Here is a 26,849-nt window from a genome sequence, read left to right as displayed (position 1 = left end):
CCTGCATGGAGCCTGCTTCTCCCTCTGCCTGTGTCTCTGCCTCTCTCTGTGTCTCTCATGAATAAATAAAATATTTTAAAAACAAAACAAAAACAGCTACTTTCATAGGATATAGGATTACAAATAACGTATATGTAAAGTACCTACATCAGTACTTGATATTGTATCAATAGTATCTATATCTCAGTAAAATATTAGTTAAGATGAAACATTTCAAATGACATTTTATTTTATTTTTTTTTTTTTCAAATGACATTTTATAATTTTATAATTTAGCTATGTTTCAGGATAAAAGTCTTCTTACTATTATGTACTTAAAAATAAATTAATGACAAGACAATTCTAAAGGAAACCTAAGAATGAGAGCAAATGCCAGGCACATGGACCACTCCACGTATGCAGGGGAATAAACATAACCCAGGAGGATGAGGACTCAGCTCAAATGCCAAACCGCAGCAGCTGCTGCTCTGACTTTAATGGACACGTCCAAGCTCCTTCTGGCATTAACCCTGGGCAAGTCATGTGAATCCACACACTAAAAATCTCAAGTGAGAACTTCAAAGAATACCTGTGTTTTGCAAGCATTTTTTTTTAATTTAACAAAAGAGATTAAAACAATCAAATTCAAAGGAACTATGGGACTCAAAAAGTTCCAGTTTTTAAGTTACAGAATCAACATGTACTGGAAAAAATTCAATGATATTTAAAAAATGCAAGATTAATTCTTTCCATTGAGTTCCTTTCCTTGCATTCGCAAATAGAGAGAGTGGCGCACCTGTTTCAGCGACTCTGTAGCCTGTCAATGGGAAAAAGGAGAAACTACATGATCAGAGAGAATGAGAAACAGCATCAATGCACAAGAATTCTATAAATTTAATGTATCTTAGGTTAAACAAACAAATTTCAAGTACTAATGGCAAATATCTATAATATTTTGATGACTAGGGATCCTCTTTGAAAGAAAGAGTCTAAGGTTTCTAATACATCCTTCAAGTTCTTGCTATGTTCGCAGTCCCCTTTACTATGGTTTTTCTAGTCCTTATTTGAAAAGAAAAGCACCCTGTGACCCATCAGTCTCCCTTCTTCCTCAATGTTATTACCTTAAAAAAAAATACTTCACAGATGCTACTTTATTTATTTATTTATTTTGCACAGATGCTACTTTAAATCTTAAATGCCTGGGGCTATGAACTAGGTGGAAGAACATCCATCCCTTAGCCTTCTTGGATTAGATCCTTCAAATGTAAAAGTTCCCACTAATTAGAGATAAAATCATTGTATTTTTCCTAAGTAGTGCTTTTATAGAATGTAAAAGTTGTTAAAGGTTTCCTCATCCCCAATTCTTGGATTACACATTTAATTCTAGTAATAACTTGTTCTTCTAATTTGAGGGATGGGAAGTTTAGAAGGTACAGGTAACAAGAGATATTACGAACACTGGCTACTAAATAAGCAGTGCAAGAGATTTTTACCAAAACTTTTTTCTTATAAAATGACTAAGAAAAATTAAAAATTCACTTAATGTGTTGAGAAGCTACCATTAGTTATCATCTGAACAAAGCTAAAGAGTCCACCAGGGGCCAGCGTAAAAGCTCCTAAAGACACAAATTGTGTCGAGGACCCTCAGAGCACAGGCTCCAGAGTCAGACTGTTGGGTTCATAGCCTGCTTTCCCCACTTTTTAACACTGTAGATACCTGGGCAAGGAACTAACACCTCTGTTTCCTCACTGGAAAGATGGAAAAGATGAAGGGAGGAATACCATATTGATTCTTTTATTTTTAAGGAGAAGGAACTTACAAATGCCTTTAAAAAAGCTTAAAATTTAGGGTATCTGGGTGGCTCAGTCAGTTAAACTGCCTTGGGCTCAGGTCATGATCCGGGGTTCTGGGGTGGAGCCCCACATTGGGCTTCCTGCTCAGCGGGGAACTGCTTCTCCCTCTCCCTCCCACTTCCCCTGCTCCCGTGTGCACTCTCTCTCAAAGAAATAAATAATCTTTAAAAAGGAAAAAAAAAATTCTTTCTGGTATTCACCTTCCTAAAAGTCTAGTTTCTTTTATGTCCTTAAAAAGTTGGGCTTGAGAGGTGCCTGGGTGGCTCAGTCAGTTAAGCTTCGAACTCTTGATTTCAGCTCAGGTCATGATCTCAAGGTTGTGAGATCCAACCCACCCTCCCGACCCCCACGTGGGGTTCCACAATGGGTGTGGAGCCCACTTAAGATTCTCTCCCTCTCTCTCCCTCTGCCCCTCCCCCGTTCTAAAAAAAAAAAGTTGAGCTTGATAATTGGATTGTTTTCCTTAAAAGCACACTCAGAGAGTCAATAGAAATAAGACTGCTGCTGAAAACTATTGTTTTACTATCTCAAAGTCATTTAAGACATTTTCCCACACATATTAGAAGATAACCCCAGATAGAATACAGGAATCAAAACCAAAACTGTCAAAAAAAAAAAAAAAACCCAAAACTGTCTGATATGAAATTAGCATCACACATGTCAGCTGTCTCACTGAGCAAAGCACAGTACATAAAAGTCTATCTAGGACCAAGGACCAAGATTTAACTTGCAGATCTCCCCAATACTAAGTTCTGGCTCCCAAACAAGACCAGTTAGAAGATGTCATAGTTGCAATAAAGTACCTTAGCAAGATCTTCTTTTAACTTGTTGTACTGCACCACATCAAAATGTTGTTTCTTTGATTTTTTATGGAAGAAGTGAAGAAACTGCCTACTCTTAACAGCTGAGTAAGTATAATCCTAAGAGGAAAAAAAAAAAAAAAAAGAACATATGAACATAATGTCTCTGCAAGAAAGACACTTGCCTTAGCAACACTAAAGCAAAAGAAGGCAGATGAGTAAAATATTTGCAGTGGCCAACAGAGAAAGCATAAGGCAACACAAGTGAAACATTTTGTCTTGCTTGAGATCAGCTGCTGCTTTCAAAAGTAAGCATGCTGGGAAGAGAAATCACACATATTGGGATAGAAAGAAAAAGAAAACTGTTTTAGCAAAATCATCATGCAATAAAGTTAAAGTTACTGAGTGTTTCTGCAATACATATTCAATCATATTTATAAAGGCACAGAACAAAATTTGATGTGTTTATCTCAGTGGAGAAATTTGTGAGCTATATTACTTCAGCTGGAGAAGGAATTATTTGCAAAACATGTTCTAACTTACCGTTTTCCTAACAAATGACTCACCTGTCGGGTGATTATAAAGTATGCAAAAAAGACCATGGAATTTGCAACTGTGATGAAGTAGGTCACTGGTTCCATAATATCCCAGGAGTACACCCACCAGGTGAGCCAGGCCAAGGCCCCGCCCTGAACGGACAACAGTGCTAACCCAGCCCACAGAAGTCTGCTCGTTTTAGCTTCTGAGCGAGCTTCAATTCCAGCTTTTATCTGAGGGGGGCGGGAAAGAGCTTGGGTCAGTTTATAGTGTACCAAATTAAGGGGAAATAAAAGAAGGAACAAGTAAAATCATACCTATCGGCATTATTTTAACAAGATCTGATTTAGGGAAAAGTTATGAAATATATACATTCATGAGTGATCACTTACTCACTTCCAAGTCAGCTCAGAAATGACCCCTTTTTTAAATTGGCCTGCTTTTGGGGAAAAAAATGAAAGAGTACAGAAGGGTATACAATGAAAAACTCAAGATGCTGTCCTCTGAAACCTAAAATTACATGCCTATCTTCTTTGATCTAGCAACTGCACTGCTAGGGATGCATCCTCTAGGTACACTTGCACACACGGTTCATTACAGATTCTCAAGAGTAGAAGACTGGCACTTATCAATATTATCTGCTGAGCTATTGAGCAGCAGTAGTGTGGAAACCACACATCAATGTGCAGATCTTTCCAGATACACTGTTAGTGAAAAAAGGTGAGAAGAGTATGTGATAGTGTATGCCCTTTTCTGAAAAAGGGGACAAAATAATATATTTGTACTTGTGTATACACAGATGATCCATGGGTGTAAGGATATGGTAGGAGGAGGAAAACTTTCCACTGGCACCTTTCCAGATTTTCAAATCTTAATGCAAGTAAATATATTACCCACTTTTTAAAAAGTAAAAAATAAATCCAAGAAATATAATTTAAAAGTCCCTTGCTCTGCCATCTCGAGTATCCTTAGAGGATACTATCAAAGTTTATTTCCAGAAACTTCCTATTCAGATACAAAGACACACAGATAACACCCATCCATTTTTAAAAATCACAAATGGTATCAGTGGTTTAAAAGATGCAGGTTTTTCCCTTAAAACAGACTCCTCCACACTTCTCCAAAAAAGTTTTTTTTTTTCCTCCTCCACTAATGATTAACTTTTGGATGCTAGGAAGCCGGTGCTAACTCTCCAGCTGTACATCTATAAACAGGGCTGGAGCCACAGGCCTATCCTATAAAAAAGAACCTGGAAGCACTGCAGCTAGTGTAGCCCGGCTCATATTGTCCTCATTTACAGAGAGGACAGTCTGGAGGGGCAGCACAGCACACAGTTCAAGATGCAGCTCCAGTGGGGCCGCCAGAATTCATGTTCGGGCTCCACCACATTAGTAGCTATGCACCCTTGTGGTCTCTGCTTCCTCACCTGAAGGATGACAAAGATAATAGAGTACCAAATGCACAGGCTCATCGTGAGGACTGAAGGAGAAAATGAGCATATGTGGAGCATTCACAAAAACATTCACTCCACAAGTGGTCAATCAACAGTATTATTTTCACACAGACTCAACTGTGACACTTTCCAACCTGTTCGAGAGGCCGCAGCTGTCCCTTCAGGTGGTCAATTTTCTCCAGTAAGAGGTGCTCTCGTTTTTTCTGAAACTCTTCTAAATGCAAAGCTGTAAACAGTCTGTGAACCAAGGATTTCACATTTTCCATCTGAGTAGCATGTTCCATACTCAGTTTTTCTGAGAAAAGACAGAAAGGACACATAAGGCGGTCACTACACTTCTTCTACCAGGCTCTCCCAGTTCAGGGACTCCAACCTGTGTGCCTATGGCCGGCCACCCGGGCACCCCAAGTCCCAGGGAGGCATTTGGTATTGGCCTTTCTTCCTGTCTCAGGTGATCTGTCTCTCCCATAGAAGAAAGTCTGGAATGACAAATTGCTACACGGTAGGCTTAAAACTATTTTTTTTGGTCTTTTTTTCTTTTGTAATACGACTTTGCTATTTCTTTAAAAATCTTCAAATGGAAAAGGTACCCTTCTACCAGAATCCAGGTGCATGCCTCACCTTAGTTTATAACACTTTTGGTTTACGGGTTCATTTTGTTGTTGTTGTTTTAAGTTTTTATTTAAATTCTAGTTACTGGGGATCCCTGGGTGGCTCAGCAGTTTGGCACCTGCCTTCGGCCCAGGGCGTGATCCTGGAGACCCGGGATCGAGTCCCACGTCAGACTCCCTGTGTGGAGCTTGCTTCTCTCTCTGCCTGTGTCTCTGCCTCTCTCTCTCTCTCTGTGTGTCTCTCATGAATAAATAAATAAAATCTTTTAAAAAAAATAAATTCTAGTTACTTAACATATAGTGTAATATTGGTTTCAGGAGGAGAAATGTAGTGATTTATCACTTACATACAACACCCAGTGCTCATCACAAGTGCCCTCCTTATGGCTCATTTTTTATATCCAACCTCAACCTAAGATCCCTACCCCTTTATCCCAGGCATTTATCCAAAAATTATCTTAGGATGCACAGGGGAGGGAAGCTGGTGTACGAAAGTGTAAATGAAAGTTTAAAATATAAGTTCAACAAGATGTAGATCTGAAAGGAGGTTCATACTGCTAGGAAAGGAAGTCACAGTTTCTGAATGTTTAACAAAGTTCTTTTGCATATGGATTTTCTCTTAATCCTTCTGCCACTCTGGGTCTACAAACACACAAAAACTGGGCTGTAATGCTCCTTTTCTGAGTGTTGTAGCTGTTCCCCAGTGCTGTTAGAGAACTGGAGGTGGGGGACAGGGTGGGACATGGCAGGGCAGATCCGCCCACCTGCAGTGTGCATTTGTATCCACAGCAGGTTTAGGGCCCTGGAGTCAGGAGTAGCCCAGTGAGCCTCCAGGGAGGATCAGCAGGCCTCGGAGTTATTTCCCTTCCATTCTACCCACTGCCTTCAAGACTTTAGTGTAGTCTTAATCCCTTCTACATTCTAGGCTAAAGCTGCCAGGAAGTAGTGAGAAGCATAAGTTCTCTTCTAGACTTTTGAGATTTGTACAAGTCAGAGTCCTTTTGTTTTGGTGAAAAATGTACTGCTATTTAAAAAGTGTACAAAATTAAAAATTAAAAAAAACAAAAGGTCTACATATAGAAGAAAGGTAGAGCTGGGGCATGATTTCGTCCCAAGCTGTGGAGTGTATCCAAGACAAAGCCAGACCTTAAGTGATAAGGACAGATTTTATCCAGGCAGCACTGTGATATGGAAGAGGGTCCAGTGTGAACTAAGCTCAACTTGTATTTGTGCAGAGGCGGCTGGGTGTTCTAGGGACAGAGGAGAGGATGGGGGCGGGGGCCTCAGTGGAGTCGGAGAAGTGGAAATCTACAGCCTGGGCCTGAGGATTCTAGGTTAGGGTTAGGGCAAAGGTTAGGGCGACTCGGCCATTTGGGTTGGTAACTGGCACTTAAGCAGAAGAGAAACAAACAGAAGGCAGTGTGGAAGTCGAGCAAGGCAGCCACACAGCTGGGAGAAGAGCAAGCGTCAGCTCCCTGGACATTTGTGTTTCAAAGAGTAGTTTTCTCAGGTCCTTGAGATGACAGTTCTGGAAGGCAGAGGCTGTATACTTTCATAGAGAAAGAATTTAGAATTGCAAGCTTTCTGAAGTAATTGCTAGAAGAAAACGTTCAGGGACCTGTCTGCCTATCACCAAGTTTTCCCTGAATGCACGAGAAGTTCTCCTGGCAGTGTCGCACTTCCCCAGGCAAGCATAATCCTGGGGATATGCCCTTATGCTGACAGAAACTATGCTGGGGTTTGTTCAAGTCTCTTGGGGGGTGGGGGTGGTAGGCATGGGACTGGAGGTGAACAAAATCATCTGTGTGGACAATCTGCCATCTTTATGGGTCCAGACTGAGGTCTAGTCAAGAAGAAGGCTCGGAGGCACCTGGCTAATGTTTGGTCAAAGAGACAGTCTTTGTTGGGTTACATGCAATGTTGATCTGAGCTCAGTGACAAGCTATGGTCTTTCAGAAATGGCACCGCAAAATTCATATGTTGTATTACCAATTTAAACATTTCCCTAAATAGAGCATTTGTCTGTGGTATCTCCTAACAAAAACCAAAAACGAGAGACAATTACTCTTTTCTTTTTCTTCAGAAGCTGCTTATTCCTTTTATATGTGTCTTTAATACAGATTTCATTTTCATATACTGAATTTCTTTTTGTTGTTTTTTTTTTTTTCATAGACTAAATTTCAAATCTTTGCCAATGCTTTAGAGAAGGAACGGGGTTTAAATACATTTTTTTAACTCCAAATTTACAATTTTATAAACTGAATTTTCTATTAATCCTGTATAATTCCTCTGTCATTTTCCTGCCAACCATACCTACTGTGCCCATTATTTTAATTCCCATTGTGAGACTGAGTCATTCGGGTTTGGTGTTCAGTGAGGCATCTGGTGAGCCAGCACCATCCCAGCAACCACCCCTCCAGGCAGGGAGGCAGCTCTCCTCCCAAGGAGATGGGAGGAAGGAGGTTGTAATTAGTCCACCTGGACCTAAAGGTGTATGTAACATGTTGGGGCCTGCAGGAGAGGAAGGACAAGTAAAACAAAAAGATGCCCTAAAATCATCGGTTTCCACTTGTATCCTCAAGTACTCAACCCAGAGACCAGGAAACAGAAGACTTTCCAGAATGTTGGGTGATGTAGTTTTGGAATATAGGTGAGGTTTGGTGGGGTGCGGTCTGGAGCCAATGACCAAGAAAGAATTCTTGAGATGTCTTTGGTGCAAAATGGTGGTTTTATTAAAGCCTGGGGGCAGGACCCATGGGCAGGAAGAGCTGCTGCCCAGGGCTTGTGGGGGTGGCTGATTATATACTTGGGAGTTGGAGATAAGGAAAAGGGAGGTTTCAAAAGGATTTTCACATGCTCAAGAGAACCTACAAAATATTGGAGGCCTGCCATTGTCAGTTAAAGATGGTTTTTCCCTCTAGTAAGGCATTAAGATAGTTGGGAGCTTCCTGGAGGAATGTCACACATATCCCATCCAGAAGTTGGGGGAGGAGGTTTGCAGGGTGTGAGGTTGTGCTTTGTTCTCAGCTAGCCTTCTGTTCCCCATCATCAGGAACTCACCAGACACAAACTTTCTATCTTAACATGGGTTTTCATTTCTGTATTTATGAACTTCTAGCATCCTTCTCTCTTTGAGGTTTAATACTGTCCTGATTTTAAGAATTAACAGGGACGCCTGGGTGGCTCAGTGATTGAGCGCCTACCTTCAGCCCAGGGTGTGATCCTGGAGTCCCAGGATTGAGTCCCACATCAGGCTCCCTTCATGGAGCCTGCTTCTCCCTCTGCATATGTCTCTGCCTCTCTCTTTGTCTGTGTCTCTCATGAATAAATAAAGTCTTTAAAAAAAGAAAAAAGAATTAACAGAAGAAAGTTCATAATTGTTGAAATGATGGATTCATTTTAATTTCTCTATACTTGTGTTTGAAAATAACATAAAATTTTCAAACATACAATTAAAATTTTTAAAAATCTGTTTTTCTTCAAGGGATCTTCAGAGAAATGGCTGACATCAATGCTGGGGTACAAGATCAGCCTGGATCATCTACTTATACCAGAAAGAAAAAGCCTGAAATCAAAATGGGGGCAAGTCACAAGACATGGGCGCCATGGTGTTCAAATTGTACCAGTTAATTAGTGGGAGCCCCTGAAGCACCTTATGATTTGCTCCCATTTCTCTCTGTTACAGCATTTATTCTTTTTTAATCTAAATCCCCTCCCCTTTTCCCTTTTCACTGGCATCTATTGATAATTCTTGGCTGATGCAGAATTTGGAGGAATCTGCTTGCAATATGACAACTTTTCGATTCCAGCAGCCCTCCCATTTGCCAGTCAGCACTTGGCATTCTAACTATAAACAAGAGCCTTCCCTTATTTATTGATCTATTTAGTCATCTATTTTTTCAGGCACAGGCTTATGAATTCCTTTCTGCTGTCTCCAGCAGTCTACGGTCACAACTTACTGGGAACAGAAGCCTCCAGAGCTAATACTGGCAGGAACACTTCAGCATAACTGGTGAATTGCTGGAGGCTCAGTGCTGACCAGTTTGAGAAATAAAAACCTCACAGGCATTCACTAGTTTTATCTCCAGGAGCCCCACAGGGTTCTCACAGTGAAGATCAGAGATCCAAATAATCTGGTGCTTGGCGCAGGGAGAGGGGAAAAGTAACCATTCTGGATCAGCCCCCAAGCAACTTTCTCCTAGCAAGGAAACTACTTTACCAGAGCCTTATCTGGCTGGAAGAAAGGCAATTAGCTACTCCCAGCCCCCTCTAGACCTCCTGGCTCACAAAGGAAGGGAAAAATAAAGTGGCTAAGAAACTCTACTGAAAGCTGCAGCCCTGGAATTCTGGCCCAATAAAATAACCGAGATTCAGTCATAGGTTTATACAATGCTCCTCCCCCCACCCCCAAGACCCTACCATCACACCAACAGGGCTGCAGTTCTGTGCAAGACGCATACCCTAAGAAAGAATTTCTAGGGAAACTCAGAGACAACACAGAAGAGAAAAACAGGGGCACGAGAAGAAACACAGACCTCCGATACCTACAGCTATAGGCCAACAGCCTCTTAGCCAGATACACATAAAACCTCAGATTAAATGCCTCCTTGCTTCAGGTTCTACTACACAACACAACACATCATGTCCAACTTTCTTTCTTTCTTTTTTTTTTTTTTTTTATTATTTATTCATGAAAGACACAGAGAGAGGCAGAGACCCAGGCAGAGGGAGAAGCAGGCTCTATGCAGGGAGCCTGATGCAGAACTCGATACCGGGACACCAGGATCTCACCCTGGGCCAAAGACAGACACTCAACCACTGAGCCACCCTGGCGTCCCATCATGTCCAATTTTCAACAAAAAATTATACAGCAAGGGGAAAAAGCAAGGTGTATCATATTTAAACTGCAGAAAATCAAAGATAAAGACACCACTAAAAACCCAAGGAAAGAACACCTTCCCTACAGAAGAGCACAGATAAAGCAGACACCTGACTCCCCTCAGAGTTGGTACCAGCAGGGAAGGAGACAGGGAAAAACCAAGCTTTGAAGAGTAATAAAGGAAATTTTCAACTTCATGTCTTGGGTCCTATATTTACCATCTACCAAGGTCAAAAGGACTTGGCAAAACCTCAAAGTACCGGCTCTATACACTGTACATCTACTTCATTAAAGAAAATTACCCTGGAAGAACATACTGAACACAGAAGATAAAGGAAGAAACTTCCCTGGTTCCCACAACATTAAAGTCCTACAGCCTTGCATATATTAGAAACTTAAGATGTCAGCAACTTTCTGAAATGTCCTTTGTCTAATTATTTGTAACATTTATAAAAAAAGATTTTATGTATTTATTCATGAGAGACACAGAGAGAGAAAGAGAAAGAGGCAGAGACACAGGCAGAGGGAGAAGCAGGCTCCATGCAGGGAGCCTGATGTGGGACTCAATCCTGGGACTTCAGGATCATGCCCCAGGCTAAAGGCAGGCGCTAAACGGCTGAGCCACCCAGGGATCCCCGATTTGTAACTTTTTATGTAAAAAAAAAAAAAAAGAAAAAAAAAGTAAAAACTCTGCACCAAATGTTCCTTTGACAGAGCACCCACTGCTTTGTGAAGACAAGCAGTTGTCCCAACTTAGACTCCAATAAAATCCTCTTTCTTTCTGTTAGAAACTCTAAAAGATGTGTTCATTCTGTGTCAACATGAGAAAAAAAACACAAACCTAGAATGCTGTTATCCCACCAAATGATCCTTCAAAAGTGAAGGAGAAATGCAGACTTTCTCAAACAAAAATTGATAATTTGTTGCCAATGGGCTTGCCTTGCAAGAAGTGTTAAAAGTAAAGGAAAGGGGAGGTGCCAGGTGGCTCAGAGGTTCAGCGTCTGCCTTCCGCCCAGGGTGTGATCCTGGAGTCCCGGGATCGAGTCCCACATCAGGCTCCCTGAATGGAGCCTGCTTCTCCCTCTGCCTTGTCTCTGCCTCTCTCTGTGTCTCCCATGAATAAATAAATAAAATCTTTAAAAAAAAAAAAGTGAAGGAAAGGACAATGATACAAGGTCAGAAACCTAGATCTACATAAAGGAATTCTACATTAAAGAAAGAATAAAGGAAGATAAAATTATTTTTCTTTTTGCTTATTACTTCAGCTAACAACAGTCTGTTCAAAATAATAGCAGCAAAAGTATATTCAATGCTTATTGCTTATATATGAGTGAAATGAGTAACAAGGGATGGGAAGAAAGAATTAGAAATACATAGTATTACAAGGTACTTGCAATGCCTGTGAAACAATCCATCTAGTGTTATTTGAAAGTGGATTTGGGAGTGCCTGTCTGGCTCAGCTGGTAGTACGTGTGACTCTTGGTCTCAAGGTTATAAATTCAAGCCACAGTGGGTATAGAGATTACTTAAAATCTTTAGGGGAGCCTTGGTGGTTCAGATGGTTATATCCATTCAGGTCTTGGTCTCAGGGTTCTGAGTTCAAGCCCTGAAAGTGGCTCCATACTAAGTGTGGAGTCTACTTAGGGAAAAAACTTAAAAAAAAAAAAAAAAAGGTGGATTTGGGTTAATTGCAAATGTATATTGCAAAATCTAGGGCAATCACTGAAAAAAGTAATATTTAAAACTATCACTGATATGCTATAAAAGAAAAATGGAATCATAAAATTCATGAGAAAATTCAACAGAAGGCAGGGCACCAGGTGGCTCAGGTCGCGATCTTGGGGTGCTGGGATCAAGCCTGTGTCGGGCTCCCTGCTTAGCAGAGAGTCCGCTTCTCCATCTCCCTCTGCTTAGGTCTCTGCCTGTCTCTCTTATGAAAAAATAAATCCTTTTTTTTTTTTTTTTTTTAAAGAAAAGAACAAAGAAGAGTATTACATAAGTACATAAGGGAGTCAATTCTTCAAGCAAACATAGCAACCCTTAATGTGTATGTAACTAACAATAAAGTGTCAAAATATGAGTGTCTCCATATCTGATAGAACTGCAAGGAGGAAGAAATAAATCCAATAACAGTTGGAGACTTCAATACTCTCTATCAGATATGGAGAGATCCAGCCAGAAAAAAAAAAAGACCCCAAAACATTAAGGACATAGCTACACTCAACAGTACTATCAATCATCTGGATAGAAGTAACATGTACAGACTATTTCATCCAACAACAGAGAACATACATACCTTTCAAGCTTACATGGAACATTCACCACGATAAATCTCACTTGGGGCCACATCCAAACAAATACAAAAGAATATAAATCCTACAATGTATGCTCTCAGACCACAATGGACTTTAAGAATAAATCAAAAAGAGGGCTGGAAAATCTCAAAATTTTTGGCAATTAAACAGCATACTTCTAAATAACACATGGGTCAAAGAAGAAATCAAGAAAAGTTACATGATATTTCGAACTACATGAAAATGAAAACACAACTTATCAAAATTTGTAGGATGAAACAAAGCAGTGCTCAGAGGGAAATTTATAGAATTGAAGGCATACATTAGAAAAGAAGAGACATCTAAAATCAATAATTTAAGTTTCCACTGTAGGTAACTAGAAAAAGAGAAGCACATTAAATTCAACATAAGCAGAAGAAAAGAAACAAAATTAGAGCAGAAATCAATGAAATCAAGGGGTGCTTGGCTAGCTCAGTCAGAAGAGCATACAACTCTTGATCCTGAGGTTGTGAGTTTGAGCCCCATGTTGGGTATAGAGATTACCTAAAAATAATTAAAAAAAAAAAAAAGAATCAGTTAAATTGAGAACAGAAAATCAATAAAGAAAATCAATGAAACCAAAAGCTAGTTCTTTGGAGAGATCATTAAAATTGATATAAACCCCTAGCCATAACAAGAAAAAAAGGGAAGACACAAATTACTCATATCAGAAATGAAAGATAAAACATCATTATAGATCCAATGAACATTTAAAGGATAATAAAGGAAATTCTGAATAACCCCATGCTTGCAAATTTAATAACCCAAATTAAAAGGATCCATTCTTTGAAAAGACACATTGGCAAAATAAACACAAGAAAAAATAGACAATATGAATAAGCCTGTATCTATTTTAAAAATTGAATCATTAACTAATAACCTGCCAAAATGGAAAGCACTAGACCCAAATGGGTTCACTGAAGAATTCTATTCAACATTTAAATATGATTTTATACCAATTCTCTACAATCCCTTCCAGAAGATAGAAGCAGGAGGAATGATTCCTAACTCATTCTATGAGACATTACCCTAATGCAAAAATCAGATAAGGACATTACAGGAAAAGAAAATTAAAGATCAGGGTCTCTGATGAACAAAGTTGCAAAAATCCTCGACAAAGTATTAGTAAACTAAATCCAACGATGTATAAAAAAAATTATGCATCAGGACCAACTGGGATTTATTACAGATATGGAAGGTTGGTTCAACTTTCCAAAGCCAATTAATGCAATCCATTACATCAAAAAGCCAAAGAAGAAAAATCATGTGATCATACCAATAAATGGAGAAATACATTTGAAAAAAATCCAGTACCTATTCATGATGACAACCCTCAGCAAAGCAGGAATAGAGAGGAACTTCCTCAACTTGTTAATAACATATTTAATGATGAGAAACTTAAAGCTTTCCTGCCAAGACCAGGAAAAAAGCTAGGTATCTCCTCTCACTACTCTTTTATAAATCATATGCCAAGTCCTAGCTAATGAAGTAAAAAAAAAAAAAGATATAAAAGTGAACAGACTGTAAAGAAATAGAACTTTGTTCACAGATGACAGACTGTCTATGTAGAAAATGTGAATCAACAAAACAAAACTGCTGAAACTAATAAGCAATTATAGCAAAATTGCAGGATACAAGGCTAGTATATAAAAGCCAATCACCTTATAACACACGAGAAAGTGGAATTTGGAAATTAAAATATATTACCATTTACATCATCACCTAAAAAATGGAAATACTTAGGTATAAATGTAACAAGCTATGATCAAGATCCTTATGAGGAAAACTATAAAACTAGTGAAAGGCATCAAAGAAGAACTAAATAAATGGAGAGATGTTCCCATGTTCATGGGAAGTAGGACTTGAAACTGACAACTTTATCTATACGTATGTTCAGCATAGTCCAAATCAAGATTCCAGCAAGGTATTTTGTGGTTATCAACAAACTGATTCTAAAGTTTAAATGGGAAGTCAAAAGATCTAGAATAGCCAGCTCAGTATGGAAGAAAAATAGAGAATTGACACTACTCAATTCCAAGACTTACTATAAAGCTATAGTAGTCAAGACAGCCTGATATTGGTAAAGGAATGAACAGGTCAATAGAGTTGAATAGAGAGGGGATCCCTGGGTGGCCCAGCAGTTTAGTGCCTGCCTTTGGCCTGGGGTGTGATCCTGGAGTCCCGGAATCAAGTTGGAGTTCCAGGATCAAGTCCCACATCGGGCTCCCTGCATGGAGCCTGCTTCTCCCTCTGCCTGTGTCTCTGCCTCTCTCTCTCTCTCTCTCTCTCTTTTTCTTTCTGTGACTCTCATGGATGAATAAATAAAATCTTAAAAAAAAAAAAAAGAATTGAATAGAGAGCCCAGAAACAGACCCATATAAATATAGTCAACTGGTCTTTGACAAAGGAGCAAAGGCAATACAATAAAGACTGCCTTTTCAACAAATGGTGCTGGAAGAATTAGCCATTCACATGCAAAAGCAAACAGAAAGAAAGAATCTAGATTCAGACCATATATCCTTCACAAAAATTAACTCAAAATGGATCACAGACTTAAATGTAAAATGCATAATCATATAACTCCTAGAGCATTGGAGAAAACCCTGACGAATCTGGGTATGAGGATGACTTGTTATGTACACCAAGGGTACAATCCATGAAAGAAATAAATGATATACTGGGTTTCATTAAAATTGAAACCTCTGCTCTACAAAAGACAATGCCAAGAGAATGAGAAGACAAGCTACAGATAGGGGGAAAAATATTTGCAAAGGAAAGATTTGATAATGAACTGTTATCTAAAATATGCAAAACAATCTTAAATCTACAATGAAAAATGGACAACCTGCTTAAAAAATGGGCCAAGGACTTGAAAAGACACCTCACCAAAGAATACAATAAGCATTTGAAATCATAGGCCATTAAGCAAGTGCAAGTTAAGAAAAAATAAGCTATTACACACCTATTAGAATGGTCAAAATCCAAAACGCTGACAACACTAAATGCTGAAAAGGAGGTGGGGTGGAGCAGCAGTAACTCTCACACACTGCTGAGGGACATGCGAAATGGTACAGCCACTTTGGAAGAAAGTTTGCCAGTTTCTTACAAAACCAAGCATACTGGTTTTGCGTTTTTTTTAAGGTTTTATTTATTTATTCATGAAAGAGAGAGAGAGAGAGAGAGAGAGCAAGAGGGTGGTAGAAGGAGAAGGAGGCTCCCCACAAGGAGCCCGATGTGGGACTTGATCCCAGATCCCGGGATCACACCCCGAGCCAAAGGCAGACACTCAACCACTGAGCCACCCAGATGTCCCTAAACATACTTAGCAGTTGCCAGGGGTTGAAGGGGTAGAAGGGATGAATGGGCACATCACAAAAGACTTTTGGGTAGTGGAGTACTCTGTATGATACTATAATGGTGGATGTATGTCATTATACATTTATTAAAACTCAAGAGTGAACCCAAATGTCAACTATGAGCTTTGAGTAATGATGGGCCAGTTGTAGGTTCATGGATTATAACAAATGTACCACTCTGCTGCCTGACAGTGGGGGAGGCTATGGGGTGGTGGACAGAGAGTTTATGGGAACTGTATACTATCTGCTCAATCTTACTATGAACCTACTAAAACTACTCTAAGAAAAATCAAGTCTGGGGATCCCTGGGTGGCTCAGCGGTTTTGTGCCTGCCTTTGGCCCAGGGCCCGATCCTGGAGTCCCGGGATCAAGTCCCACATCGGGCTCCCTACATGGAGCCTGTTTCTCCCTCTGCCTGTGTCTCTGCCTCTCTCTCTATCATAAATAAATAAATAAATAAATAAATAAATAAATAAATAAATAAATAAGTAAGTAAGTAAGTAAATAAATAAATAAATCTAAAAAAAAAAAAGAAAAATCAAGTCTATTTTTTAAAAAAGAGTTAAGCACGATACAATTGATATGCACTTGGATTTTCAGGCCCACTTCTTTTTTTTATAATTTTTTTTTTTTTTTTTTATGATAGTCGCACAGAGAGAGAGAGAGAGAGAGGCAGAGACACAGGCAGAGGGAGAAGCAGGCTCCATGCACCGGAGGCCCGATGTGGGATTCGATCCCGGGTCTCCAGGATTGCACCCTGGGCCAAAGGCAGGCGCTAAACCGCTGCGCCACCCAGGGATCCCCAGGCCCACTTCTTCTTAACCCAATAATGTCAGGTTAAGCATTCAAGATCCCAAAGTGAAGTCTTAAAACTATAAAAAGAGTGTATGACACTAAAATCCCTGCTGGGCAACTGCTATTGATCATTCATACCCCTGCTAGCAAAACTTAAATATCGGTTACCAAAAGCCTTCTTGGTTATTTGGTTAATTAAGAAGGTTCTTAAGCTTGCTCCCTGTAAAAGTCCCACAATTAAAAGGGAAATGTTGAGATGGTTGCATAGCTGTATCTCTTACCTTTCTTGGGGCACTGTACATCATATGTTACTTTGTTAATGACAAGTTTAAAATCATTCATTAGCAAAATTTCCATCAAGGTCGAAGCTGGAATTTCACTGCCATCTGAAAGAAAGTACATAATGTAAAAATATGTCCTTGTTTTATTATTATTTTTTAAATTTTTATTTATTTATGATAGTCACACAGAGAGAGAGAGAGAGAGAGAGAGGCAGAGACATAGGCAGAGGGAGAAGCAGGCTCCATGCACCGGGAGCCCGACGTGGGATTCCATCCCGGGTCTCCAGGATTGCACCCTGGGCCAAAGGCAGGCGCTAAACCGCTGTGCCACCCAGGGATCCCTATGTCCTCGTTTTAAGTGGTGAAAACCATTTTCCAACATATAGAAAATATTTACTAACCAGGTCTTTACAATACAGTAGTGGACAATTTCATTTTCGAGGGCTCTCCATATCCAATACTGTTCCCATGGTGAGGAATCCTCCCTTCCTGCTCTACCTTGCATTACACAGGACCACACAGAGCAGGCAGGTGCTCCCTCTCTCACTTGGTCAGCTGGGCTGGGATCCAGGCAGATATTCTTAGTGAGACTTTATCTGCACAAGGTCACATAAAGCCTCAAGGAAGGTGGGAACACTTCACAGCAAGGCCAGAGCAGTGGAGGTGACATGTAGGGGGTGCAGGTGTCAGCAGAGCCCATCAGGTGGATCCTAGGCTAACCTGGTCTTTGCTCTGTTCTACCCCTGCCTTCTTCTGAGCCTGGTTCTCTGTGAATTCCAAATCTCCAGAATCTACTCACACACTCCTCTGCTCAGCCAGAGTCCATGTCTGCTGGCCCCTGATTGGTATGTGTAAGGCACACAGGTAATAACATTTAGAAGCCTTTTAATTATTAGAGGTGACTGATTTGTTAAAACTTAGTGGCCAAACAGCACCACCAACCACTACCACAGAGGGCTCCCTGCTATTCTAGCTGGGGAAAGGTGAAGAGGCAAAGCTTCCAGGAGGGAAGCTTGATGATGTCACCTCAACTGATGAACAGGAACCCAGTATCAGCAGGGATACTGATAAACATAATTAAACCTATGGAGTCAATCTGCCTATGTGTGGTTTTCATAGTAACTGCAAATACCCTAGGAACAATTGGGAGGGGGTGGGGAACCTCTTGAAAAATTTTAACCTCAGTGTGGTGTGCTTGGCATAGCTTCTTATATAGCCTAGTTTTTATTATATTTTTTAAGTTAAAAAAGTGTAGTACACTTTAATGCAACCCAGGTGTTAAGAAAGCAAATTCACTGAATAAGCAAACTGGTGGTAGATAAGGGTTCCTCTATCATTATCCCTTTAGAACAGTCCACACATAAGTGATATAAAGCCCAGGACAGTTATCTTCTCCTAGCCCGGCATTTGCCTGGCTACATTCAACTAAAGCTATTTCGGCGATATTAATATGTATGACAACAATAATGCTGCTAGCAAAATCAGGAAGAACCTGGTTGTCTGCCTCCTGTCTGGCTCTAATTCTTTTGTTCCAGAAGGCAGCAAGTCAAGTCTGCACCTGGGTCTGTTCCTTGAATTTGGCTGTTTGGGTTCCTGTTCATCAGTTGGGGTGACATCATTTTCCCAGGAATTGCCAAATAATTCAACCCACACTATGGGCAAAACTGTGACAAGCTTAGAACACTCTTTTCAAGCCCAGATTAAATGCAGGCAAATTCCACCCACAGAGAGCCTCTCTCTTTTTAAAGATCAGCAACACACCAAATCATTTTATATGACTTTGCAAGTGTCATTTAAAAATTTACATTTAAATGACTTCAAACCTACTCCTTAAAATATGACTATAAATAGCAATCACCTGAGTGCAATTTCTCAGTTGAAGTACTACATTATCCTTTATACAGCCAAAAGATTTATGTGAAACACTTTTAAGGACCTAATGATACAGTCTTGAATTTTCTACCGATTCTTGGGTAAGTATTGATTTAAACCCCAATAAAGTGTTTTCACTCAGTCTCAAGAGCCCTTTTTTCTAAGATTCCTGTCTTTCCCTTTATGCTTTATGTTTCAAAGCTACTCAGATTTTTAGAAACAAGCACGGTACATGTCAATCACCGCTTTAATCTTGCTTATTTCATTCACTGAAGGGACACTTAGATGAGTCCATATACCATCAGGCAAGGACTGTGCTCGGTGCCCTTCTGGGCACAGGGGCCTGCAACTGCCAGTTCTTAGAAGCTTAGCAAGCAGGCTCTGGCCCCTGGGCTTTGAGGGCTCCTGTGACCGTTCAGTCTAGTTCAGAGAAGAAGCACTAGGCCACTGTGGTTACAGGACTAAAACCTTATATTCTGATCCTGGTTTTGTCAGGAAGAAAGCTCCCCTTGCAGTTAAATCCAAAGTCCTTACCATAACCTACAATAAAGCTTTCCCTCATCCCTCCCACCAATACTGCTTCAACCCAGCTGCCTCCTTTACAGCCACCGAGGCTTGACTCTCACAACTGGGCCTCTGCCAGGAGGGCTCCCCCATTTTCACAGCTCCCCCTTCTCTTTGGTCTTCCTTCCAACCTAGAACATCACATCCCCCCCCCAAACCCTGCCTTCCTGAGAGCATCTCCTCCCATACCTCCCTCCCAACTCCCCATATTCTGAAGGCACCTCCTCCCACAGCACACACCCCCCCACTCCAGAGTATCTTCCCCCACCACATAAACACCCACTCTGCAAGCATCTCCCCCGCCCACCACATACAAATCCACTCTGAGAGCACCTCCCACCCAACACAGCCCCACTCTGCTTTTTCTCTGTAATAGTCATGATAACATACTACATATTTTCGTTACCTTTTTCTTTCTCCTCTTAAAATATAACCTCAAGAAGAGCAGGACTTTTTTTATCTCTATTGTTCTTTGCTCTGCTTCTGGCACCTAGCAGTGCCTGGAATATATTAGATGCTCAATTTGTTGAGTAAATAAATTCTTAATCTCTATTTTTCTGCTTCTATATCTATCCCTCATTTGGCTCTAAACTTGGATAGGGAAGATGATTTCCTTTTCAAAACTGCAACAGTAATCACTAATGCTTAAATAATTTTACTCTAAGCATGTCAAACTACAATAAAATAAAAATGTAAATTTGGTCATTTATCGCTATTTATAGCCTCTATGCTGGGCTGGGTTAAAGAATTCTTTATTCTATTTTAGGGGCAGTAGGTTGAAGACCACTTCAGACCATGAGGGCATAAAAGCTATACCCTAAAACTTGAAATGTCTAGTTATTAACCATCTCTACTGGTATTAACAAAATAAATAAATAAATAAATAAATAAATAAACAAATAAATAAATAAATATATATATATATATGTATATATATACATACCTCCTCTCTGTGCCTCTCATGAATAAATAAATATTTTTTAAAAAAATAAAGATTAATGAATGATTTCTATAACTATTCACTAGCTATTTTTTTTAATTTTTTTTTTTTTTTTATGATAGTCACAGAGAGAGAGAGAGAGAGAGAGGCAGAGACACAGGCAGAGGGAGAAGCAGGCTCCATGCACCGGGAGCCCGACGTGGGACTCAATCCTGGGTCTCCAGGATCGCGCCCTGGGCCAAAGGCAGGCGCCAAACCACTGTGCCACCTAGGGATCCCCCTTCACTAGCTATTTTAATCATTAAAACTGCATTTTGTTTTCTGATTATTCAAATTGTGTTGAAATTTACATGCTAATGACTGTCATTAAAATTTCCTCAGAAAAAATTTTTGGACTAAGTTTATAAAATAAGTAACTGACACTTATGTTAAACCTATTCCATTAACTCTTTATTCAACAGAGTTAATTTTTTTATATTACTGATATACAAAAATGGAAGACACAATAAAGGCCAACTATTTATTATATAATGAATTAAAGAATCAACTGTCTAGAATAAGAACAAAACAAAGGTTCAGAAGAAGAGAAAAAGACAAATTGAAAAAATATATATGTACCTGCTGTGAAGATGGCTGCAGTTTTGACACCTTTATCTTCATTTTGTAGGTCCTGAAGGAATGAGCCAACTGTTGATAACATTGGTTTGACCACAAATTGACAGCGCTCTTTTCTGGATGGCAAAGTGAGTGTTATCAAGGGAAGTCCATGTCTATAATTAACTGTTACTTCTGGTGAAGAAAAAAAGCAGGAATATAGGAATGGATAAAACTTAATTTTTATTTTATTTATTTATTTATTTTAAAAGATTTTATTTATTTATTCATGAGAGACACACACACACAGAGGTAGAGACATAGGCAGAGGGAGAAGCAGGCTCCATGCAGGGAGCCTGATGTGGGACTTGATCCTGGGACTCCAGGATCACGCCCTGGGCTGAAGGCAGGCGCTAAATGGCTGAGCCACCCAGGGATCCCCAAAACTTAATTCTTAAAAAGCAATTTTAAAATACAAGATTCTATAAAAAATGCTTAAATGTGGAACTCCTAACCCTCTGAATTCCTATAATAGTGCCTTCATTATACTACAACTTACCTATTCTTTACCATTCAATAACATTTCATTAAGCAGGGACGCCTGCGTGGCTCAGCAGTTGAGCGTCTGTCTGCCTTTGTCTCAGGGCGTGATCCCAGAGTCCCGGGATGGAGTCCCACCCACATCGTGCTCCTGCATGGAGCGTGCTTCTCCCTCTGCCTGTGTCTCTGCATCTCTGTGTCTCTCGTGAATAAATAAATACAATCTTTTTATGAAAAAAAAACATTTCATTAAGAATGTGTCACACTTTATTATAATTATCTGCTCAGTCTTGCCAGGTGAAGAGTTAAGTTCTTGAGGGCAGAAACTGCTTCTAATTCATCTATAACTCATCTGCTTGTCAGGGTAGGAGTTTGCCAAAAGACATGAGAGACATTAAGGCAGCAGAAAAGGGAAGACCTGAACTGGGGGCAGGGATGGGGAGAGTATGGAGAGGCACAAGAAAAGTCCATTTTGCTCAAAATTCATACTCATCCTTTTATTTGGAAGAATGCAAAAACATTAGCATAGAGATCAAAGAAGTGATAAGAAAGCTTACCATCAGGGGGCACCACTGTACCATAAAAATGTGATTGATAGAATTTTAGATTTCCACACAGCTTCACACACAAAACCTGTAAGAAAGATGATTTTTTCTTTAGAAAAAGTGGGAAAGTTGAAATAAGTGTCTTTACCAGAAGATTTTTCTAAACTTACAGGATAAGCATGATAAACACTTCAGCTTCCCACACATACTCAGATAAGTAAGCCCTTAGAGAGAGGCTCACCAAACCTTTCTGCTTTGTTGTCCCATATGGTAGGCACTAGCCACACGTGACCATCAACATTAAAATTAACACTAATAATTCAGTTTCTCAGTCATTTTCACCACATTTCATAGATCCAGGTGCCTATTGGCTACTGTATAAGCACAGAAACAGAACATTTCATCATCACAGAAAGTTCTACAGACAGTCCTGCTGGGCTTAGAACATCTAAAATGATTACTTTACGTGGCTCAGTTGGTTAAACATCTGCCTTCAGCTCAGGTCATGGTCTCAGGGTCCCAGGATCCAGTCCCTCATTGGGATTCCTGCTCCACAGGGAGCCTGCTTCTCCTTCCTGCCTCTGCCACCGCACCCCTCCCACCTATTTCTCATGAATAAATAAAAATAAAATCTTAGAAGAAAAAAAATAAAATGGCTACTTTACTATGGGACATATTTTAGAGTTTGTGTTGGTGTTTGGTTTACAGTTGTTCTGGGGCTTAAAGACTAGATGACATCACGGTGTGCTATGTAGATAAAGACACATTGGTAGTTGAAAGAAAGGGCACTGGAAAATTGGTTCATAGGCATTTGGCACTCAAAAGAACCTGTACCAGAGGTCACAAACCCCAGTCACAACATCCAGAGTTTTTTTCTTTTTAAGTAGGTTCCACGTCAGCATGGAACCAAATACAGGGCTTGAACTCACAACCCTGAAAATCAAGACCTGAGCTGAAATCAAGAGTTGACATATGTACTGACTGAGCCAACCAGGTATCCGAACATCCAGTGATTTTAACGTATCACCTTGCAAAGGGTTTATTAATAATAAACTTGCCAGTAATTATGAAATGAAGAATTCTTTCTCTGGTTGCTTTTAAAGATTTTTAAGTAATCTCCACATGGGACTCAAATCCATAACCTCAAGGATCAAGAGTTGCATGCTCCACTGAGCCAGCCAGGTGTTCCAAGAATTCTTTTCTAAATTATATTTTTCAAGTTTTCATTTATACAAGGGTACACTTAAATCAAATGGTTAAAAATGTGCTCACTGCTATGAAAAATGAAACAATGTTTCACTACCCTCAAAATCAAAACAAGGTTATCAGTAAGTTAAACATTCAGATACATATTTCTAGTATTAAACACAACACAGTCTATTAGTTACAACAGAATATCATCTGTTACGTTCATTTATGGCTGTTCATTTGAATTTTATTTCTAAAACGAATTCACTACTAACACAAAAATAAAGAAAACCCTATTTCTTAAAATAGATGTAGCTCTCACTGAATAAAGTAGGTAGAAGTTCTCCAAGTCTGGATAATGGATGGTACAATATTGTTATTCTTTTCCTACTATTTTTAGTTAAACTATAAGAAACTGAGAAAAAAAATGTATCTTCTTGAAAACACATCAAAATTCTCTACCAAAATACTTCTTTAAAAATATTTAATGAGGGATGCCTGGGTGGCTCAGCAGTTCAGTCTGCCTTTGCTCAGGGCATGGTCCTGGGGTCCTGGGATGGAGTCCCACATCAGGCTCCCCGCAGGGAGCCTGCTTCTCCCTCTGCCTATGTCTCTGCCCTACCCCCCTCAGAAACAAATAAAATCTTTAAAAATATAAAATAAAAATATTTAATGATATAAATGATTCTCTATGTATAAAAGTCAAATATAAAAAAAGCCAGGTGTAAAAGTTAAAGCCCTCCCCTTTATTTTTTCCCCTCTTTCCCCCCTTTATTTCTGTACCATTTCACAACTTCTCCCAGAGATAATTGCTGTAATGAGAAAAACTTAAAAAAAAAAAAAAGACTATGTATTTCATGGGGGTGGGGGGAGAGAAAAAGAGCACAAGCAGGGGAACAGCAGAGGGAAAGGGAGAAGCAGGTTCCCTCAGAGCAGGGCTGTGGGGCTCCGTTCCAGAACCCTGAGATCATAACCTGAGCAGAAGGCAGACACTTAACCTACTGAGCCACCCAAGCACCCTAAAGACTCTCTCAACTAAACTTTAGTTCGGCTCCTCTGGCATATCATCCAAGAGTCCCTTTTAACAAGAAACCTGTCAGTTTAGCCAGAATCCTCCACCCTCGGTATCCAATCAAATTCCTCATTCTCCATGTATAGGTATTATCTGATCATCCTGGTCTACTTTCAGGAAGAGTCTTTGTCAGTCAGTTTAGCAAAGAATTACTCTCCCCTCTCAGTAATTCTCCATCCATCACTCCCACCCACCCTGCCCTTCAGATATAAATCCCCATTTTCCTTGCTGCATTCGGAGCTGAGCCCAATCTCTCTCAACTGCAAAACCCCACTGTCCTTGTCCCCCTAATAAAGTCTGCCTTACCATTCTTCAATGAGTGCCATGAATAATTTTTTAACAGCAGTTTGGTATGTAGCCTTCCAAGCCTTTTTCTCTATAGTACCACTTTTACATCCTAGCTAAATTCTATGCTAGAGTCCAACATAAAGTTAGATAGCTTATGAGTCAGGTTCCTAGATACCAATGGTAATTCCCGATCAGAAAGTATCACTTAATGTGCTGATGAAGCTTCTCATCTACTACCAGGGAAATCATGTTAGAGGCAACCACTTGACAACCAGGAGATGCTGAAAGGTAGAAGAGCCAGCAAAACATACCAGAGCTTTCTCAAGTATTTGCATGCTTCCCAAGAATCACCTGACTATTACACTAGCATCTGTTAAGTAGACAGGGCTCGCTAAAAAGTTTCCTGGAACCCACGCAGAGATTTTTGATCTAGTAGGTCTGAAAGTAGGGGTGTAAGGATTTGCATTTTTAATAAGCCCCAGGGTTATACTAAAGTTACAGGTGTGAGGATCACACTCTGAGTACCTGGGCTCCAGAGGATCCTCCATGGCTTCCAGGGCACTGTGGAAATTTTGCATAGAATCATTTTGAATTCCAAATTTTAGCACTGGGTCAAAGGTCACTACCTTCAAATGGTATGATACTCAGGATCATATCAAAAGAAGACTCAAGGGGATCCCTGGGTGGCTCAGCGGTTTGGCACCTGCCTTTGGCCCAGGGCACGATCCTGGGGTCCCGGGATCAAGTTCCTCGTCGGGCTCCCAACATGGAGCCTGTTTCTCCCTCTGCCTGTGTCTCTGCCTCTCTATCATGAATAAATAAAAATCTTTATTAAAAAAAAAAAGACTCAGACTTCTCATTTATCACATATTTTTCATAAATACAACTCTAATCAATCATAATACAACCCTAAAAACTTCTTAGGCTTCAACAGCTTATATAAAATAGAAAGAACAGTGGGCCTGGAAGCCAAAAATACTGGGATTCTAAACTTAATTCAGCCGCTTAACAATTGGGAGATCACAGGTAAGTCACAGGGCCAACTCCGTGCTTCAGTTTTCTCAACGGATAGGTGGGAATAACATCTATCTTGCAGAGCTGATATAGAAATTAAACAAAGCAAAGTACTACACAAGCACAAGACAGAGTTTATGAGCCCACGAAGTACAGCATGGACCAACTCACCTCCACAGTTCTATCACTCACTAGAAACTTAGGACCCAGACAAGCCAGGAGTCACTGACTTTTCATGAAAGTACCTTCTGCATTTACTTCTGCCTAACAAATCCTGTCACTCTCTCCAGGTCCAGCTAAAAAACATTTCCTCTAAGTCTTCCTGCAAGGTCAGGGTGGTCTAGTGGAGAGAACATAGGATTTGCAATCAGATAAAGTTGCAATCCCAGCTTCAAGATATACCAGTTTCCTTGATCTTTGACAGGCTGAGTGTTCAGAAGGAAATGGGTTGTGAGAAAAAGGAGGAAATGGCTATATTAGAAGATAACAAAAGGGAAAAATATGATTAATATAGGAGAGGTCTGAAAAAAAAAATATAGGAGAGGTCTGTTTGAGCTTCAAAGTAAAAGGGAGGCAGGCGGTAGTAGAAAGAAGATGTGTAACGAGCATGTGTTGGGGCCAATTGGCAAGATCAGATTGCTTCTAAAGATCTGGCATATTTTCAATTAAATATACTTATTGTTAATGAAATCAAGATGCACACTTAAGGGACCCCTGTGCTCCATTAAAAAACAGCATATGTATCTCTTTGTACCAAAACAAAAGAGAAACACAATGTTTTAAGCAAGGTTCAAGTAGAGAGTCAGCTAGGTTCTGGATCCTGAAGAAAAAAAGTATCTCAATAGAAAAATATATATTGTCTATAGCACACTTTTTCAACTTAACACATTCTAGCCCTTTTCACTGGTTTGGGGCCATTTTGCAACTATTTAAACTGTAGGTAATGGATAGGTATATACATTCTGTCCAACCTGGTAGTGATTCAATACCCCTAATCAGTTTCATCTCCAATTGCAATTCATCTAAAAAATTCTTCTCTCCACATAAATTTGTACAATTTTCATTTTTCCTTTTGGCTGGATATAACATCTACCTGGATTCCTTTATGTTATAATAAAATAAATTCTTTAATGTGTTCATTTTTTAATTCTAGGACAGTCACATTTTTACTTTTTTTTTTTTTTCTTAAAAATTCTAAGAACTGAGAGTTTGACCCTTTTAGGGGTAGGAGAGACTAAATGCATGGCAAGCCTTCCAGTCATTTGATAACTTGGTCTATGATATCTCCAGTATCACTGCAACATTCCAGGGCAGGGACCGTAGGTGGAAATTTAAGAACCGATTCTGGGCTCTG

General features: G+C 39.8%; 1 protein-coding gene across 1 annotated transcript in view; it reads right to left on the bottom strand.

The window, feature by feature from the left end:
• Positions 1 to 573: 573 nt before the first annotated feature.
• Positions 574 to 26,849, bottom strand: part of MCUB (mitochondrial calcium uniporter dominant negative subunit beta) — a 94,712-nt gene continuing 68,436 nt past the window's right edge. The window contains exons 2-8 of the mRNA XM_041760218.1: positions 21,946 to 22,021; positions 20,873 to 21,043; positions 16,879 to 16,983; positions 4,758 to 4,918; positions 3,200 to 3,403; positions 2,637 to 2,753; positions 574 to 796 (exon numbers count right to left, since the gene is read on the bottom strand). Of these exons, the coding sequence (XP_041616152.1) occupies positions 719 to 796; positions 2,637 to 2,753; positions 3,200 to 3,403; positions 4,758 to 4,918; positions 16,879 to 16,983; positions 20,873 to 21,043; positions 21,946 to 22,021 (912 nt within the window). The 3' untranslated portion in view covers positions 574 to 718. The remainder of the gene's footprint in view (positions 797 to 2,636; positions 2,754 to 3,199; positions 3,404 to 4,757; positions 4,919 to 16,878; positions 16,984 to 20,872; positions 21,044 to 21,945; positions 22,022 to 26,849) is intronic.

The sequence above is a fragment of the Vulpes lagopus genome, chromosome 6 (genome assembly GCF_018345385.1).
Source record: "Vulpes lagopus strain Blue_001 chromosome 6, ASM1834538v1, whole genome shotgun sequence".
NCBI classification, from domain to species: Eukaryota; Metazoa; Chordata; class Mammalia; order Carnivora; family Canidae; genus Vulpes; species Vulpes lagopus.
The sequence above is the reverse complement of the archived record's forward strand: the minus strand, read 5'-3'. Positions and strand labels throughout refer to the sequence as shown.